Raw genomic sequence first — 18,705 nt, 5'->3', positions numbered from 1 at the left:
AAAGGAATACAAATCCCAGTAACTTTAGGGACAACCCATTTTCATTTGAGGCGCTACCACTTATTGCAACATTTACTGCAGTTCTGTTTGACTTCATTTGAAATGATTAATCTTTGTAAGAGTCGAGTAGAAGACAAACAGGTGTTTGCCAACAAAAGGAGAAAAAGCATCAATAGCTTAACATTTCTAGATAACTTCTGCTAAAAACGGTTCAGCTAGTTAGCGCAAAACTAAACATATGGATGGCAAACTTGGAAAGGCGAGTCAGATTTGAATGGTTTGCCACATGGCCAGAGGAGACTGGCATTATCACAGGGGCAAATTCAACATTTCCACAAAGCAGTGATTTGTATCATTGCCAACAATAGCACAATACAACCAGAAATATTAATGGAAGGTCTGGTGCAGAGTACGCTAGAGATGGAAAAATCTCGACAAGCTGACCAACTGTGATGTCTCACGGTATATATTGTTACATTGCATCCAAACATGTACTGCTGAAAGATATGTCGTAGAACTTTTTTTACTGTAATGTTCATTGTACTATTTGCATGTCAGGCCTGGCGGTCACTGTAACAATTAGACTTGGGACGACACAGCTGTTGGAACAACTGAAGCTTACCAGCTGTACAGACATCAGGGGACCACCAACCTCTGTCCTGTAAGTCCACTACCAGTTTATAGACATCTATTTACTGTAGAGAAATAATACCCAATACGTTTAAGATGTTAAAGCATCAACAAGAGTTCCATTAATTTTCTCTTCAGGTGTCAGCAGTGTATCGAGGCTGGATGTGGCTGGAGCACTAACGGCTGTTCCTGGGCGACTGAAGGAGTTATCAAAGTAATTATCTATTCATCATCTAAGCTAGGCTTCTCCACGCTCTATACGCGTATGCTCAATTTAAACATGCTACATTGGAACATCAATACAGTCACCACATTAATTAAGAGACATTAGTGAAAATAGACTAGACTTACTAGACAAAACTTACTCAGACTATTTAGTTGATTCAGCTATATCCAGCTAATTATCCTTAATCATTCCTTTGAGAGGTTAAAATAAACAAATATTTATTGTGCCTATAACTTCACTAATGTATGAATTTACTTTATCTGTTAGAGCTGCTATTAAGTCATTGGTTGTTTTTACAGCCCTCAGATTTCCTGTTCTGATTGTCTCCAATGAGCCTTGCTTTCAGCAGCAGCAGTTTTCAGAAAAAACCTTCTGATAAATTCTATACTACTTGCCCAAGAGCAAACAACAGACAGACACAGATCGCCTCTAGCTTAACATATTAGCGGTGATGGTTGAGAGCAAAATAGAGCTAAAGAGAGTCGACGGATCCTAGTCAATTTCTACCGTTCACGATATGAGTGTTACTACATTGCCTATTTCTTGCCTCAAATGTTTAATGAAATGAAATGTTTATCTTCTCATCTAACTTCTTCAGTTATAAGTACATATGTGCATGTGTATTTCCCAAATTGTCGGTCTATTCCTTTAATTAACCTCATAAAAGAACATAAGTACAGTCATTATATTGTACCTTTACAGTGGCTGTTAGGTTAACCTGCTAAATTTCTCCTCTTCATCTCTTCTTGCAGGACAGTGTTTGCCAAATGATGGAGTCAGGGATGAAGTTTTCTGTGAGTCTGAAGCTCTTCTTACACACACACTCTCCCTCTGAACTTCACACCCCATTCACAGTTATGGATGAGAATAAATTGTGTGTGTGTTTTACTTTCAGAGGCCAGAGATCTCCTCCATCACTCCCAGCGTTGTGTCTTTTTACGGCAGAAACCGTGCGATGTTGTCAGGTTCTAACCTCAGTGATGTGACCAGAGTGAGGCTCCAGGCTGAGGATTGCACCCCAAAAGAGTGAGTCTATTTACAGGTTGTTTGTATTTACATTACCCATAACAATCCCATTACAATAATTATATTTTCCATTTCATGTTTAATATTTTTAATTTTCAAAAACTTTTGCACACCTGTCGAGCGACAGGTGCAGGGTTCCAACGTGTCCTAGCAAAACCTGAAAAAATCTGGAACCCTAGAGACTAGTTTTCCAGTCATGGAAACACCTGGAAATTGATTAAAATGACCAAATACATGTGGCCCTTGCTGTGTGTCATTTCCTGTCAGTCTTCAGCTGTTACTATTGATTAAAGGCAATAAAAACTGAAATTAAATTTATCAATACTAGGCCTACCGCAGCTGGTAAATTATATGACTGTTTGTGACTCTCTAGAAAATGTCCTGGATAGGTCCTGGAAAATTATTTTTTAATAAGAGTGGGAACCCTGGAAGACCATTTGTGGACAATTCAGAACAAAGGACCCCCAGCACACTGTCCTCTTCTCTTGCAGTCAAAACCTGTATATACACAGACCCTCATCAGGTTATAACCTGAAGGTTGTTAGCAGTAAAAATGAAAATAAAACACATTAATGCATCAATAATTATTATACAGTAATGTAATATGTATTATTCTTGAATTGGCCCGTTTTAAAGGGCCAGTGTGTAACATTTAGGAAGCTCTATTATGATATTTTAAGTTTTCAACTGTGTGTAATCACCTGAAAATAAGAATCGTTATGCTTTTGTTACCTTGGAATGAGCATTTTATGCCCACTGATGCTGTGGTTCGCCTACAGTAGCCCAGGAAGGACAAACCAAACACTGGCTCTTGATAGGGCCGTTCACCTCTTTTGCACATCTCACGGTTTGTCCTTTGTGTTTAGAAGGGGAGAGTGAAGCAAAGGTGTTAGTATTTTCATGCTACTTTTGTACTTTTACTTTTTGTAGATTTTGAATGCAGGAGTTTACTACACAGAGTGTTTTTTACACTGTGGTTTTGCTACCTTTACCCTAATAAAAGATCTGAGGACTTCCTCCATCGCTGAGAATAATGCCAACACAAAACTTCATTTAAATGCCTTTAAGCATATATTTCATTATATTCTGCAAAAGATAACTTTTCAACATTATTTTTTTTAAAAGACGAGGAGAGAACTCTCCAAAGTCTTATAAAGAAAATAAATAAAAAATAAATACAATTAGTAAAACTGAAATTTGAGTCCATTCGCTCATTTTGTAGTTCCAGTTCAGGAGCAGCAGGTTGTGGGGCAGTGAGACGGATTGTGTTCTTCTCATAAATAGTTTGAGACATCACCAGAAGGCGAGTCTTGATCTCAGTGAGACTAACTGGTTTCTCTCTCTCTGTCGTCCTGTGTGCTCTGCTCAGATCTCCTGTGTGGTACAACTCGGGTATGAATCTGACGTTCCACATTCCCCCCGCCGATATGAAAGGCGTGGTCAAAGTATGTGCTGTGCTCCCAGATGGTAGTTGCCATGGCAACGCTAAAATCACCTACCGGTCCTTACCTTCCTGCACCAACATCACACCCAGCAGCACCTGGATCAGGTATGACTGGATATGTTGGTACTTATTATTGCCACACAGACAGAAACAGATGAAGATAAAACATCAGGGAGTCAGTTTCTCTCCTAACTGCCAAACTACACTGTGACATCTGATCTCATCGAGATATTCCAGCTGCTACTGGGCTGTTTGACTTTGATCAAACTAAAATGATGTGCTTTTACCATTGTTAGATTTACTTGTGCAACTTACTGTAGATGTGTGTCAGTATGAAAAGTCCTCTGCTGCTCTGTGTCCTGTAGTGGGAAGAGGAGGATCACACTCACTGGATCCCACCTGGAGTTTGTGGAAGGGGTTGTGCACAGCCTCGCCCTGCAGGAAGTCAGACCTCCCAGAAACAAGACCTATCAGGTGGGTCTCTCTCTATACACACACACACACACACACACACACACATAGACACACACACAGTGACTTTTATGTACACGCACCTATAAGCATGTGTGAGACATACATGGGCCATATTTACAAATGCTCAGTTTTCAAATTACTTAGGTAATGTTAACAATGGTGGTGCCAAGGTTTGTTATTAATACTACTTTTTTACATTCAAAAATAAGATAATGCACGAATACGGATGCATGATTTATTCCGGAGCTTATGATTTAAGTAGATAGTGAGTGAACCATCTTGTTTCCTTTTCATCTCTGTTGAGAGGTGCACATGTGGGGTGCCAGTTGGGCAGGAGGTAGGGATCGGGTACTGACAGACCTTATCGTCACTGGCAGAGCTTATGGAAGCCATGACAGACAGCAAGCACAATTCATGTCACAATGAAAAACAATTCATTCAGTTATTAAAAACAAAAGTCTAAACAATTATCCTTTTAACATGTGATTTTAATTGAATTATGACACAGTAAATGCACTCGTAAAAAGCAACTATATGTAACAATATTTGTTGTTTTTCACTTTATGTCCTTGGATTTGTTTTTGTTTATGTCACTCATGGTTACTGCTGGTAACAGCGAGTGTGGTTTATACTACAGCAAACACTCCTTGAGCAGCTAATTTGTCAGAAATGCAACAGAAAAGTGGCTGGTGTATTATTTTAGAGTGCAGCTAAAGAAATGCATGTTGTTTTAATAAAGAAGCTATTTCCCACACAGCAACAACAGCAGGAACAGTAGAAAAAGTTGGCCCTAACCCACATCACCGACTGCATGTAGAAGAGTTGTTTAGCAATAAAAGCCACCCTGTCGACTTTTTATTTATTGCAGAATCTGATCTATGACACACCGGCAGCTGGAAATTATCGAGGGAGTTTTACAAGCAGTGTGTTTCTGAAAGTAGCCAATGAAACATTGGCCTGCTCCACAACAATAACCTACTACCCAGACCCTGAGTTCACCAGCTTCACATCTACAAGGACAGGAGACGATGTGCGCATCACCATAGAGGTAATGTATACTTTTATCACAGATACACAAAAATAGAACATGAATGCATAAAACATCAGTATGTGTTTCTGTTATTGCAGAAAAAGACAGACAAACTGGAGATGACATTGGGAGAGTTGTCAGTGTGGGGCGTTCAGGAAGGTGAACAATTCCCCTGCATCATGGAAGCCAAAGAAACCAGTAACGAGACTGACTTCTTTATCTGTGAGATTCAAGGGACACCTGACGCTGAGTTTCAGCACTTAACAGTAAATCTTTTATTTCATCTTCACCAATCTAGACAATACAATACACAAATACAACTTAGTTTATTGAGATTGTAGGCAGGATGAAGGTGGGTCATAGCACCAAGCCCTCAGAATATTTTTGACCCAGTGTTCTGGTGAGATGTCCCACTGTAAAATTCCTGTTTTAATAGCAGTGTTGTATTTGTTTTACAGATAAAATATGGTGACAAGACGGTGAGACTAGGGCCTCCATCTTTATTACATCAGATCCTTCTGATACTGCGCATTCTGCTGATGCCCTGTATTCCTGTTGGTAAGTACACTAAGTTGACTGGATTTCAGTCCAGTCAGTGTCGTCGCTCTCTGATATGTACAGTGAAATCTGTATGTATTGCATCAATGCAATCAAAGGCTGTTTGTGTGAAAACCTGAACTAGAATGAATTTTGACCTTTTTAATGAACAATTTATGGATTGAGTTCTGTTTGTCTGTCTGTTCAGTTTAAATCAATAACTGTTTGTCTTTCAGTGTTGGTGATTATCTGTCGATGGCAAAAGAAGCTCACTGCTGAGATGAACAAGATCTGACCATTAGGTCAAACCTGGAAAACTATGGCCAACTCCTTTATCAAGATGGACATAATGCCTCAGGTTCATTTTCTGCACTGAGACCCAATTGTTCACCTGTGGGTCACTGGAGTAAAGTTCTCTCTTTGGTCTCAATATTATGTAAAAAATCTTAAGCATACAGTGAGTGTAAGAGGACTTCTGCAGTGTTTAGTTCTGAGATTGTACAGTATGCTGCAAGTATCTCTGAACGTTGTCTCAGTTATTGTATCTTATTACGATTACTGTTTTTATGGTAATTATATTGTTATTGGTCCCTCCTCTGTTACTGTTAATAGATCCTGTGTGTTTGTTCATTTCATTGTTGTAGTAATGAAACATAAAGGTACAAAGAAGCTTTAGAGGCGTTGGTAAGTGGATTTTGTTACCAGCAGAACCAGGCTAGTTGTATCTGTTTCCATTCTTTATGCTAAGCTAAGCTAACAGGCTGCTTAATATATAGTATATAGATTAATAGTCAATATATCAGAGTGAAATTTAAGTTTTGTAATAAAGTCGTTTTTCTACTGAGTCAAAGTGTCAAACAGTTTGAATCCTTTCTAATGACACAGCTAGTGTCTTTGTCCAACAGCTTCATCCAGCAGCAGGCCAGTCTGGCCAAAGACACGGTGCTGAACTGCAGCCCGGTTATATAATGAAAACCCTGCTGAATTTAGGCCTGAGCCAGCTACCATAGAGCTGCAGTGAGACTGAGTGCTGTTCAGCATCTCAGCCATTTGGCAGATATTCTGGGAGCCACGGGGACCCTCACAGGAGAGAAGACCTTCACCATAGCTTACATAGCCTACTCTTCCTTACTGTAATCAGCACAGTGTGTACGGCTGATGTGCTGCAAAATCTCACCACCACAGCACACACCCAAAACAGCTGAAGTTTTCATGGTCTAAAACACATAAAAAATGATTTATTTCCAATATACTTCATGCAAACTGGATTATTGATGGTTTGAATATTGCAGCCTGGTATATGTGAAAGATTAGCAGCAACGTTTATTTATATGCATTATATATATATATATTTTGATCAATGTCAAATAATCACGTTAATCAAGCTATAAAAATGTTATATATTATTATTTTTTGTTTTTTTGTACTTATTTTTTTCATCATCACCATCGGGAAGGTAATCAAAAATAGTGATTTGAATGGTTTTCAATCTACATATTTTTGAGCGAAGGGACGTTAACAGGTCTATTTCAGTCCACGTTGTTTAATTCAATTAAATTAAATTCAATTCAATTTTATTTGTATAGCACCAATTCATAACAGAAGTTAGCAGGCGGAACTCCTTACAGTAGGCTAAAAATAAAAAATACATGAAAAGAATTGGCACAACCTTGCATGATTCATCATCAATATGCATGAAAAAGGGATCAAATATGCTAGAAATTTAAAGTCAAAAACACAAAAATGTGCTTGGGTGCATCAAAAGGTTAACGCACTAACAAAATTAAGATTTTACATGTATTAGATACAACAAATGAGACTTGGGTTCCTCAACTACAACACAAGACGACTTGATGGTTTTATTGTATCGAACAATTTTAACTGCAGTCAAACTTTCTCCAGATAATTTATACATTAAGAAACTTCAACAGTGGCATTTGATTGATGGTCAGTTGTAAGGTGGTTTGGTTTAAGTAAAAATGTGTGTCTTTAAAATGATAGATAGGTTAGATGTGAATCCAGTTAGAGAGTCCAGATAGGAGAATGGCTTAATAGCTTCTTTTTTAATGACTGTACAGGCAGATAGAGGCTGCTGTATGTAGACAATGAACATAAATAACCACCCATATAGTACAAATAATTAAAGTACGACTTCTTGGAACAAATGTGAAATAGAAATATTTACCAGTGCTACAATGTAACTTTAAAAGGATTAAAAACGAACAACAAACGAGCTGAAACATCGAGCAAGTGAAGAAATAAAAACTGCGTCACATCACTGCTCACAGATCAAAGAAAGCCGACAGGTCGGTGCTAACAAACTTCTGCCTCTAAATGAATTACAATGAATGGAAAACAGAACATCAAACTACTGCAAGAAAACAGCCAGACCTCCATGATAGCAACAAGCAACCTGTGAAAGACATGCTGTGTCCACAGGAACGCACAAACTGGAGTAAGTACAACATGAAGCAACTTTTCATCAAAGAACTGAGCTAGCTGCTAGCTTCATATCTCTCAATGTGTCAGTTCAACCACAACAGGGAGGCCTACAACCAGCTTTCTAATACTAGGTATGTTCAAAATATGTTCGACATAATCTTACAAGTTGTTGTTAAAGTCTGTATATCAGGAGTTCATCATTTATTTTCAATGAAAAATGTATATTTTCCTAATTCATTCGAGTAGTTTTTATTCTTTGTTCCAGTTCAGCTTCTTGTTCCTTTACTTTTGTCACTGAAAGGAGAAAGAAATGATTTTTCCTCTAAATACTGCCATTCCTGTTTCCCACAGAAGAGCTGGTGATGACTTCATTTATTACTTAATACTCTTACTTAATACGTAAGTGTCCAACTCTCTGAGGAGAGCTGTGTTAAAGCACCATATGGTGCTGGGTTTATGTAGAAGTGCTCCAGGGGCCATGATGCAGTGGCTCTTTGAGATAGAATTGAATTGCTGTGTAACTCAAGAACACTAGGACCCATGCAGTCAATCAGCCAATCATGTTCCAGTTAGTGTAGCAGAGCCTTTCCAGTGAGCCAACACTCAGGGTCTCTCAGCGCCATCTGGTGGTTGCAGAAGTGTTCTGGGGGCACCATGGAGTGGATCCTCGAGATAGAATTGAATAGCTGTGTAGCACAGGAACACTGGGATCCATTCAGGGGATGTAGCCAATCAGGTAATACGTAGGCTCACACTTTGGTGCTTTGTGCCTGAGACTATTCACTTGTGGCTCTGGTAAGACAATCATGTTTGTTTCAGTAACTGTTATACATTCAGTAGTATTGTGATGTTTTGGTAGGGGTGCAAGCACTCTGAGGTATTTTAATAATAACACTGTGGGTCTGCCATAACTTTTACTGTACGTAGAAAAGCTGAAAGGAAATGACTGTCAGCAGCTGCAGAGGTAATGTTTTAATTTAGCTTTACTTTAATCTTTAGCTCACAGAAAATGTGGAGAGGTGCTCTGTTTTCTTTACAGTCAGAACACTGACTGGCATTTATTGAAGTATTAATTCATCATTAGTCCATGTTTATGTTTTTATTGTTTGTGTGTAGAATTGATTTTGTATAGTTCAGGGTTTTAATCTCTTCTCTCTGTTTCTAGTGCTGAGGCTGGTGGTGGCCTCCAGTCACTGGTGTGGTTGGGGTGCTGGGAGTTGACTACCTTTAGATGGTCCTATGGTTTGTGGTGGGACATTTTTATTAGTGTGGGCTTTTATTTGAATTGTGATTTTGTTTATGTCGTATTCCTAACAGGTTACTAGTAGGGTAATCACAGGTGTTGCCAATAATACTAATTAAGGTTCTGTTCCATTTAGTGTAGCAGAGCCTTTCCAGTGAGCCAACATGGACAACAGCAGCACCCTGACTCTGTTTGACCTGAATGCAACAGAACCTTAATTAGTATCAATGGTAACGTCTGTGTTTACCCTACTGTTTCACTACTGTGCTTGAAATGTTAGTTTGGTGGGTCCATACCTTGACTCCTATTATGACTGAGCCACTGGAAGTGTTTGAGATGGAGGGGGAAGAAATATGAAAAAAGGATGGGTCATCTGTTTGGGCCATAAACATTACCAGTTGTTGCTGAGCTGTTTGTTGACTGATGTCTCAGTACAACTGTCCATCTATGCTTGTAAGTCCAGAATAGTGTCTTTCGTGGTTTTGTTTAAGGGGAAGAGTGAGTGATGGAGTGGTTTGTTTTCCCAATGACGACTAGAAGAACTTCTCAAAGCTGACACTAGATGTCATCCAGGAGTCACTGGATATCATCTTTACTGTACTGTAGTTTGAACATGTACAACGATGCATGATGCAGTTGGAAATGCTGCTCACCTGATAATGTTGGAGTGGAGGGGTCAGTGGACATCCCCTCTGCTTCACCACGAGATAAAACAAGTATTGAAGCGCATTACACCGTGTAAAGATCATCATATCAACCCACTTCACACCATGTACGGTCCAATGTCCAATTTGTTGAGGGAAGTAGGGAGACAGACTGTCATCCTCTGGAGTTTGTTCAGGAGCGCACACACACATCACTGCATGCAGGTTCTGTGGTTATTCTAAAACTGTATAGACTTTGTTTTAAACATGGTTAAAGTGCGGAACACATCTGAGAACGAATGAAACCGTCTGTTAGTTTTCGCTTTCGCTCCCTCCCACTTTCAGCACTCCTCCTTTCAACAGAGGCGCACTGCGCTTTTACGCACGACTCCAGTGACTCTGTGGAGGAGAGCAGAGTGCCATGAAGACTGTCGATGTGTGAGCGTTTTGCTGCCACCGCTAGAAGATGATCCTGCTGCCTGGTCTGTTGTTCATTCTCTGGGGAGAACCGGCTCGGTGCCTGGAAGAGGGCGGAGGCTTTGAATTTAACGGAGACATCCGCCAATTCGCTGTGTCCAACAACACGGTTTACATCGCTACAGAGGAGAAGCTGTACCAGCTGAACCACGACCTGACCCTGGTCCGGAGTCTGACCCAGAGAGGAATCATAAAGGGTGCGGAACAGGTGGAGTACTCGAAGTTTGACCGGGTTTCTGAGACGGAGAAGTGGAACGCAACTTTCAGTGTCAACATATTATTACCGTTTGTTGAGGATGACAGTCTGATCAGCTGCGGTATGACCGAAGAGTGCGGTTACTGCGAGCTGCTGGACCTGAAGGACATTTCTAATGTGCGGTACAAGGAGCACGTCCAGGTGGGGCCCCCATGGAACAGCAGCGCGTCCGTCAGCTTTCTGGTGAATGTGGAGACCCGGACCAAGACCGACACTTACATTCTGGCTGCCATACAGCAATACGAAGACAAATCCACAAAGACCAAATGCTCCATTGAATCAGACACGGTGAACGTTTATAATACCAATAACGGTCAGAATGGAGGGATATTTTCCTCTCTTGGAGAGTTAGACAATGCTGCGATCAAACATGAAGGCAGTGTGGAGTTTGTGGATGGATTTCAGATCAGTTCAACAATCTATCTTTTCTCTAACGTGCCCTCGAAGGACAAACGCAACAAAGTCCGTCTCATTTGGCTCGAGGGCAAAACCGACAAAACCCAGACTGTAAAGTCTCTGCGGGGCGCGACTCTCAGTATCTCTGGTGGTGCTGAGTCAGACAGCAGACTCCTGGCCTCCTCGGTGATCCCGGGTGGGCCGCCGGTGCTCTGGAGCGGCGTGTTCAGTGCGGACGGAGGACAAACCAACACCGAGCTGGTAGTGTTTGACATCAGCCCTGATCTCACCGGAGACCCCGATGTAGATCCGGACTTCTGCAGTTCCTGTAAATCTGATAAGTCAAAACAGACGGTGGGTCGTTTTTAAGTGATTGGATGTTGTTTCCATTTGTTACAGCAGTTTAATCTCTGATTTCATTTCTTTATCCTGTGGTATCAACAAAGTTAAACTATAAGCTGTCCAATATTTCACTGACTTCCTCTTACAGTCTGATGTTAGGATTCAGTACAGAAACATTTAATATTAACTATTTTTACATAATGTTGATGAGCATTTTACCGACTATAGCAATAATATTATTTTTAATATTAGTGCTTCTAGATTGAAATATGCACAAGCAAATTTAACAAGGTAGAAAAATAATTCAAGGGAACTTATTTTAGAAGAAATCTTACATTATTAAATTACTTGATTAAAGGTTTTCCCAGTTCTGTTTCTACACATCTCCTCAGCAATGTAAATGAACACAATCATAAGGAGTTTTCCAGGTGGAGGAGGAAGGAACTAGGTTTTTCTGACCGATGCTTGGCTAACTGCACAATCAAAGCAACACTGTAATCCAAAAAAGTCTTTAAAGGTGAGAGGTCAGTTTATGAAGCTATAGTTGGCTGTTTATAAAGGTGGTGACAAAACAATTCAAATGTCACTTACTGTAACAGCACACTCACCTACATGGTTCTAGTTCGCCATGCTATGACTCACTTTATGTACACTTAATGACCTAGTAATGTAGTTCATTGAGCTATTAGTCACAATAGACTATTTCAAGTACTCTCAATACTCAACAGGAATTCACCTGGTCTTTTTATTGCAGATTTTCACATTTTTACAAACAGCCCACTGTGTCTAATCTGATCCTAAATATTCACCCCCCAGACCTGCTCCACTAAATTAAAGTCAGTCATTTTACACACTTGTTGAAGTCCAGGAGTGGACCTACAGGGCAACAAATAAATAAATGTCTTTCCACCTCAGTTTGGTGTTAAATGCTGTCAAATTCAACACATTCATTTAGATTTAATAACTTCTTAAATAACAGAAATTAACACATATATTGTAATGGTCTGTTATGGCCACAATTTAGATCAAGTGATTAAGTTAAGTTTAAATTCAGTGAAAAAAGACTTATTTGGAAAATTGCCTTAAAGTTTTCAACACTTATCTTGTCAACAGATGTACACTGCACTTTTACACACGACTGCAGTGAGGAGAGCAGAGTATCATGAAGACTGTCAATGTGTGCATGTATTTTTCTATTCAATATTTAACTAATAGTGTAATGTTTTGTGTTCAAATATCTTCATTTGGGGGCTTTTCCAAGCAATTACTGATATGGGATTGTTTGTGATTAAATCAGCTTATTTCTACCACCCCCTCAAAGTCTGAGAAACAGAAATGATGATGTCTTGGACATGTCCAGAACATATGTGATAGACTTGGAGGAGATTGCTTGCTTTTATCACATGTAGGGTCCATTGGATCCAAAGCTGATCATCAGTGTGTTTGTTTCTCAGCCAAAGACACTGAAACCGAAGAAGGTGCTCTTCAGGCAGAACTACATGACCTCTGTGCTGGCAGTGAGACAGAAGGCCTGGGTGGTTTTCTTCATCGGGACGGGAGATGGGCAGCTCATTAAGGTATGTATAAAGTGATAGCCGTCTGTTATTGGAAAATATATATATTTACTCAGAATCAGTTTGTAAAATTGAACGGCATTTCTTTCCTAAGCAAGTGTTTATTTTATGTTGGGAGGGAAGATGCTCTAAAGGGCTTCCATTACAACTTCATACCTTCATACTTCCTGTCACCCCCTTTGTTTATTCCTCTGCTATCAAATCATACTCTGTCTTCTTCCCATCTCCTTGATACAACAGTTGATATTCTGCAGAGACCCATATTCTACATGCTTTGCACATGCTCAGAATTGAACTGAAGTCTTCTGAACACTCCACAGCAACTCTCTGCTTGACAGAATAGGCTCTATCTTGCTCAGTTAACTCTGAGTTCATACTCAGTTGTGTAAATTGCAGTATTCATAGAACCACTAAGTGTATTTCATACTGCTATGCAGAAGGAGAGAGCAGAGAGGAATGGGTTTTCTATTGCATCACTAGCAAATGTAATACATACACAAGGGAAGACAGCTGAAAGCTCGTAGAAAATATTTTGCAAAATGTGGAAACCACTTGTACAATGACAGTGAGATGCTGTAGCTGTGGGCGAGGTGGAGACCTATAATTAACTGGATCACACATAGAAACCTATGCAAGCTATTGGTTGTGAGCGTTTAATTGTTTGTGGTCAAGTATTACACATACCAAATTCTGTTTGTTTAGCATCATTTGTTTATATGTTTTATATATGATTATTCTCATTTTCCTAAAGGTCCATTGTGTAACATTTAGGAGGATAATTTGGCAGATATGTAATAAGTAGTATTTTTTTTCATTTGTGTATAATCACCTGAAAATAAGAAGTTTTTGTTCCCTTAGAATGAGCCATTTATATCTATAGACAGCACAGGTTGCCTACTATGGAGTCCGTCATGTTTCTACAGTAGCCCAGAAGGGACAAACTGACTCTTCATAGGGCCATTAGCGTTTATCTTGCGTTAGATGTTTTGCAGCCACTGTGATTTCTTTACACTGGTCCTTTTAAATTATGTCCAAGTATAGTCCTTAAACAAAAATTAACAAAAACGAGATCGCCATAATCATCATCACACTCATATTACTCTTAATTCTTAATCTAATGTTAAAAATCACATGGTGGAAGAGTAGGTTCACTGTAGGGCATTTACAGGGTTGAGAGGATAAAGTCCAATATCGAAACATATTGGCAGAAAGACAGTTATTGACCCCAATCACACTCAGCCAACATCTGGCACAGTTTTCCAGAAGCAGGGCACTAATGCAGGCACTCTGAGAGGGAAGGTAGGGTTAAGCTCAATCTGGCACTGAGGCAAGATGCAAGTCAAACACCACAGACAGCTGGCAACAAGCTCAAGCTGGCAAAAATAGCTCCAGAAAACATACACTAGTGAGTCTGAGGCTGAATGAGACACTATAGGCATCACCATGTCATTTCTACTTTAACATTTACCCTAAGTAGCACTTAATAGAGTTGCAGTACATCCTGTGTGATGTTAAAGTGAGGCAATGCAGAGGACGTGACATGATGAAACTCAGCATACTTCATATTTCCTCCATGCTGGTGATTGCCGTGGGGTTGTTCATACGTCCGTCCCATTCTTGTAAATCCCGTATCTCAGGAACATCTTTAGGGAATTTCTTCAAACTTGGCACTAACGTCCACTTGGACTAAAAATTGAAGATGATCAATTAAGATGTTTAATGGGATACAATGAAGTGATGATATTTTTTATCCAAATGGTCCAAGGTCAGCTGTTCACTGTGTTGATCATAATGTCCTGGTCATTTTTCGACCACATAAGATCGGCAGTGATCGGACACTGAATTGACACTTTTGTCCATTGTGACCGCGAAGAGATTAGCCATAATTTAAGAATTCAATTCAATTTCAATTCAATTCCATTTTATTTGTATAGCGCCAATTCATAACAGAAGTTATCTCAGGACACTTTTCAAATAAAGCAGGTCTAGACGGTACCCCTTATAAAATTATTTACGGAGACCCAACAGTTCCCACCATGAGCAAGCACTTGGCGACAGCGGCAAGGAAAAACTTCCTTTTAAGAGGCAGAAAACCTAGGACAGACCCTTCGGCTCTAGGTGGGTGGTCGTCTGCCTTGACAAGTTGGGGTGAGAGAGAGAGAGAAGCAGAGAGAGAGAGAGAGAGAGAGAGAGAGAGAGAGAGAGAGAGAGAGAGAGAGAGAGAGAGAGAGAGAGAGAGAGAGAACAGGGGTAACAACAGAAGGACAGAGACAGAGGTGCACAGCAACAACAGTAGCAAATGAACTACACAGTTCATTGTTATAAGGAGTTCGGTCTAGACCTGCTCCATTTGAAAAGTGTCATTATCTAGTGGCTCGATCTCTAAGATATGCCTAAACCTGTAATGTAACTCTACCTCAATAAAATTACCACAGCCATTGATTGCAGCTGCACATCATTTTCCCATTATTTTGTCTGTACAGGTATACTATAATGTTATATATAATATAATATATATGCTTTTGGAATATTGGCATTATTTGTCAGAAGCCTACCATCCAAAATTATATTGATGACCTGATCAGACAAGCTGACCTTCCAGGTTACAGGTAACCCGCTGCCCTTCCAACATTATTGCCACTGTCTTTAAATGGATGACAAATTTTTTTTATATTTTGACCAGAGTAGTTCCCTCTCTACAGCTTTTCCTGTTAGCATTTCCACCCATTTAACCACAACCTTTGATTCTACCAACAGAGCAGCTTAGTCTCACAGAAACATTACAAATAACACATTTACTTTCTTGCTGTCAGCTTGCTGTGGACAAGAACTATCACACCACCTGTCCCAGAGTGCTCTACAGGGCCAATGACGATCGCCAAGTGTTTCCCAAAATGCAGCTGGACCAGGTGGATCATAAACATGTGTATGTGCCATTTAAAAACCAGGTAGATTCTTTGTACATGTTTAAACATACTTGAGGATTTTAAATTTACAATTGCCTATGTAAGCCATACTTGGTGTTGTTGAATGTTTGTGTTTTGTTCCAGATGAAGCGTGTACCTGTGTCAAAGTGCAGCACATACAGAAATGTGCAGGACTGTTGGTCTGCACAGGATCCATACTGTGTCTGGTGCGGCTCTAAAAGAAGGTCAGGGAAACAACATCTGCAGCTGACACCTTCTAACAATTATAAACTTGGTTAAAACATCATTTTCTCTTCCTAGTTGCACATTTGAAGACGAATGCAAAGATTCAGACTGGTTATCCATTCCTGATGATTCTCAACAGACAATGGTTTCATATAAAGTTGTAAAGGACAGCACTGGGCAGGTACAGATTACATACAAGCTTTTAACTGTAATCAGTTGTGACTTACAGTTTTTTCTCTTTTAATCACTCACATCCATTCCTTTCTCAGATCACTGTTATCATCCAGACACACGCCACTGTGGGCCAGAAGGCTCTGTCTAACTTTGCCTGTCAGTTCTCTGCAAATTCCGGTGAGCTTTGTAACACGGAAAACCGTCGTCCACAGTTCCCTCGATGCACCTGCATCCTTAAAAATAGCACACTTCCTGCTAAAGGTGAGTGACTTCTTATAAATAATACAAGCCAGTGAATTAAATACAATCAAGGCCCTTCACAGTGTCCCAAGAATCGTGATAACATTTCTCTACCAGTTATAATTTACGTGTCTTTGAGTACCATGAAAAGCGCTCAGTAAATAACATTTATTATTAGGGACCTCGCAAGCGACCGCTGGAGGTCCCTATTGTTTTTGCTCCGTTTCTTCTTCTTACCTATTATTTTTAGCCCCCATTGACTGCATTTTTGCCCCCCTAAACATATACAAAAAGTCAATTTTATTTGGCAAAGTGATCAGGCCTGGTGAAAATGGGGATATTACATGCGTCGCTTTCGGGTCTGCCACTAGGTGGCGCTACTATCATAAAAAATGCGTTTAGGCTAATAACTTCTGCATAGTTTGTCGCACATTCAAAAAACTTACATCCACGTGTTCGGTGAATGGAGCTGAATCTCCCCATATAAGCCCCACCCACTTCCGCCTAGAATTTTTTTTTTCTAGAGCGCAAAATGTCCATAAACTACTTTTAAGTGTTCCTCCTACACGCTTTTTTTGATTCGCACCAAATTTTTCACCTACTACCTGGGGACCGCCCTGGCAAAAAGGCTAATTTGAACATTTTTCAAATTTAAAAAAATAAGCACGCTATAAAATTCCAACTTCCTGTGGATTTTTCGTCAAAAAAGGAAGTGGACCATTTCTCCACATTGGTATGTCAGATTGACACCAAACTTGGGTCCATAGTTCCACATGTCTTCCTTAAGCATCGTGCACAATTTCAGGCCATTGCCACTAGGTGGCGCTCTTTAAAATGAAGAAGTTTATATCTCTACAACGGTATATGTGATTAAGATGAAACTTGGTATGATGCTTCCCCCTGGCTCCATGAGGCTCCCTTAAAAAGGAAAAACTAAATACGCCACTAGGTGGCGCTCTTTTGGCATGAAAAATCACTGTGCGAATACCGTAATAGTTATGAATATGAAATTCACAGGGCACGTGTAGAGTAGTGCCTGAAGCTCACATACCAAAAATCATGTTCGTCATTTGTGTAGCGCCCCCTACAGGATAAAAAAACAGAAGCCCCGGCGCCACGTTTCACCGATATGTACGAAACTCGGTAGGCACGTGTAACATGCTGGGACGTACAAAAAAGCCTCTTGGACCCATACCCCAAACCCCACAGGAAGTCAGCCATTTTGATTTTCATTTTCACTTTCGGCGAACTTTTCGCGTTTTATTTGAACAAACTCCTCCTAGGGAATTTATCGGATATGCTTCAAAATTTGTGAGTACAGTCAAAAAATGGTCCTGATTAAAAGTTGTGCTATTTGTGCAGGTACGTTGAAGGGCGTGTCCGTGGCGTGCCCTCAAAGTCAGCCATTTAGATTTTTTTGGTCATTTTCTGTGATTTTTTGCGTTGTATTTGAACGAACTCCTCCTAGGCAATTTATCGGATCTACTTCAAATTTAATCAGCACAATCTAAAGACATTCATGATTAAAAGTTGTGCTAATTACGACATTCCGTCAAACGGCGTGTCCGTGGCTTGGCATCAAAGTCAGCCATTTTGCATTCCGTGCTCATTTTCTGTGATTTTTTGCCTTGTATTTGAACGAACTCCTCCTAGGGAATTTATCGGATCAACTTCCAATTTAATCAGCGCAATCTAAAGACATTCATGATTAAAAGTTGTGCTATTTACGACATTCCGTCAAACGGCGTACCCGTGGCGTTGCGTTGAATTTCGATCATTCACCATAAACAGATAGTACTCAACTTCAGTGTACAGTCCCACCCTGAACACGTCCTCATAACTTCAGCGTTCATGATCCAATCTCAATGAAACTTCACGTGTTTGATAACAGTCCCACCCTGAACACGCCTACATGACAATATTCAGACATAGTGATAGCGCCACCTACTGGCAATAAGAAGTAAGCGCTGCGTGGCGATTTTGAGCTGCGTTACGTGAAATGACCGTGCCAGTGACGACTTGTCAAATTCAGCGGATTCGCCATGAAATGCCACTCATAACTTCAGTGTGCAATGTCCAATCTCCAGTGAACTTCATATATTCTGTAACAGTCTCGCCATGAACACGTCCTCATAACTTCAGCGTACGTGGTCCAATCTCAATGAAACTTCACATGTGTTACAACAGTCCCACCCTGAACATGTCTACATGACAATATTAAGACATAGTGATAGCGCCACCTTCCGGCAACAGGTGGTAAGCGCTGCATGGCGATTTTGAGCTGATTTACGTGACATTTTCGTGTTGTGGCAGCGCACCCCGAGTTGCATGGAGTGCGAGGTCCCGCTCAATGCTGCTTGCAGCTTTAATTATCATTATTATTATTAGTTGACAAATC

General features: G+C 40.1%; 3 protein-coding genes across 20 annotated transcripts in view; all 3 read left to right on the top strand.

The window, feature by feature from the left end:
* LOC127359093 (plexin-C1) overlaps positions 1 to 18,705 on the top strand; it is a 49,459-nt gene that overhangs the window by 24,177 nt on the left and 6,577 nt on the right. The window lies entirely within an intron of this gene.
* The window catches only part of LOC127359092 (plexin-C1-like), a 35,461-nt gene that overhangs the window by 10,179 nt on the left and 6,577 nt on the right, over positions 1 to 18,705 (top strand). Inside the window, exons 7-16 of the mRNA XM_051392802.1 lie at positions 559 to 661; positions 769 to 844; positions 1,609 to 1,650; positions 1,752 to 1,882; positions 3,252 to 3,431; positions 3,692 to 3,800; positions 4,669 to 4,848; positions 4,929 to 5,096; positions 5,289 to 5,388; positions 5,604 to 6,055. Of these exons, the coding sequence (XP_051248762.1) occupies positions 559 to 661; positions 769 to 844; positions 1,609 to 1,650; positions 1,752 to 1,882; positions 3,252 to 3,431; positions 3,692 to 3,800; positions 4,669 to 4,848; positions 4,929 to 5,096; positions 5,289 to 5,388; positions 5,604 to 5,662 (1,148 nt within the window). The 3' untranslated portion in view covers positions 5,663 to 6,055. The remainder of the gene's footprint in view (positions 1 to 558; positions 662 to 768; positions 845 to 1,608; positions 1,651 to 1,751; positions 1,883 to 3,251; positions 3,432 to 3,691; positions 3,801 to 4,668; positions 4,849 to 4,928; positions 5,097 to 5,288; positions 5,389 to 5,603; positions 6,056 to 18,705) is intronic.
* The window catches only part of plxnc1 (plexin C1), a 45,242-nt gene continuing 36,643 nt past the window's right edge, over positions 10,107 to 18,705 (top strand). For 8 of the 18 annotated variants that reach the window (XM_051392769.1, XM_051392767.1, XM_051392781.1 and 5 more), the window contains exons 1-6: positions 10,109 to 11,179; positions 12,622 to 12,744; positions 15,555 to 15,689; positions 15,792 to 15,892; positions 15,969 to 16,074; positions 16,163 to 16,328. In XM_051392769.1, the coding sequence (XP_051248729.1) occupies positions 10,163 to 11,179; positions 12,622 to 12,744; positions 15,555 to 15,689; positions 15,792 to 15,892; positions 15,969 to 16,074; positions 16,163 to 16,328 (1,648 nt within the window). In that variant the 5' untranslated portion in view covers positions 10,109 to 10,162. Of the gene's footprint in view, positions 11,180 to 12,621; positions 12,745 to 15,554; positions 15,690 to 15,791; positions 15,893 to 15,968; positions 16,075 to 16,162; positions 16,329 to 18,705 lie in introns of all 18 variants that reach the window. The other 10 variants (XM_051392772.1, XM_051392774.1, XM_051392773.1 and 7 more) reach the window with 6 other exon arrangements.

The sequence above is a fragment of the Dicentrarchus labrax genome, unplaced genomic scaffold (genome assembly GCF_905237075.1).
Source record: "Dicentrarchus labrax unplaced genomic scaffold, dlabrax2021, whole genome shotgun sequence".
Classification (NCBI taxonomy): Eukaryota; Metazoa; Chordata; class Actinopteri; family Moronidae; genus Dicentrarchus; species Dicentrarchus labrax.
This window is presented reverse-complemented; position numbering and strand designations above follow the sequence as displayed.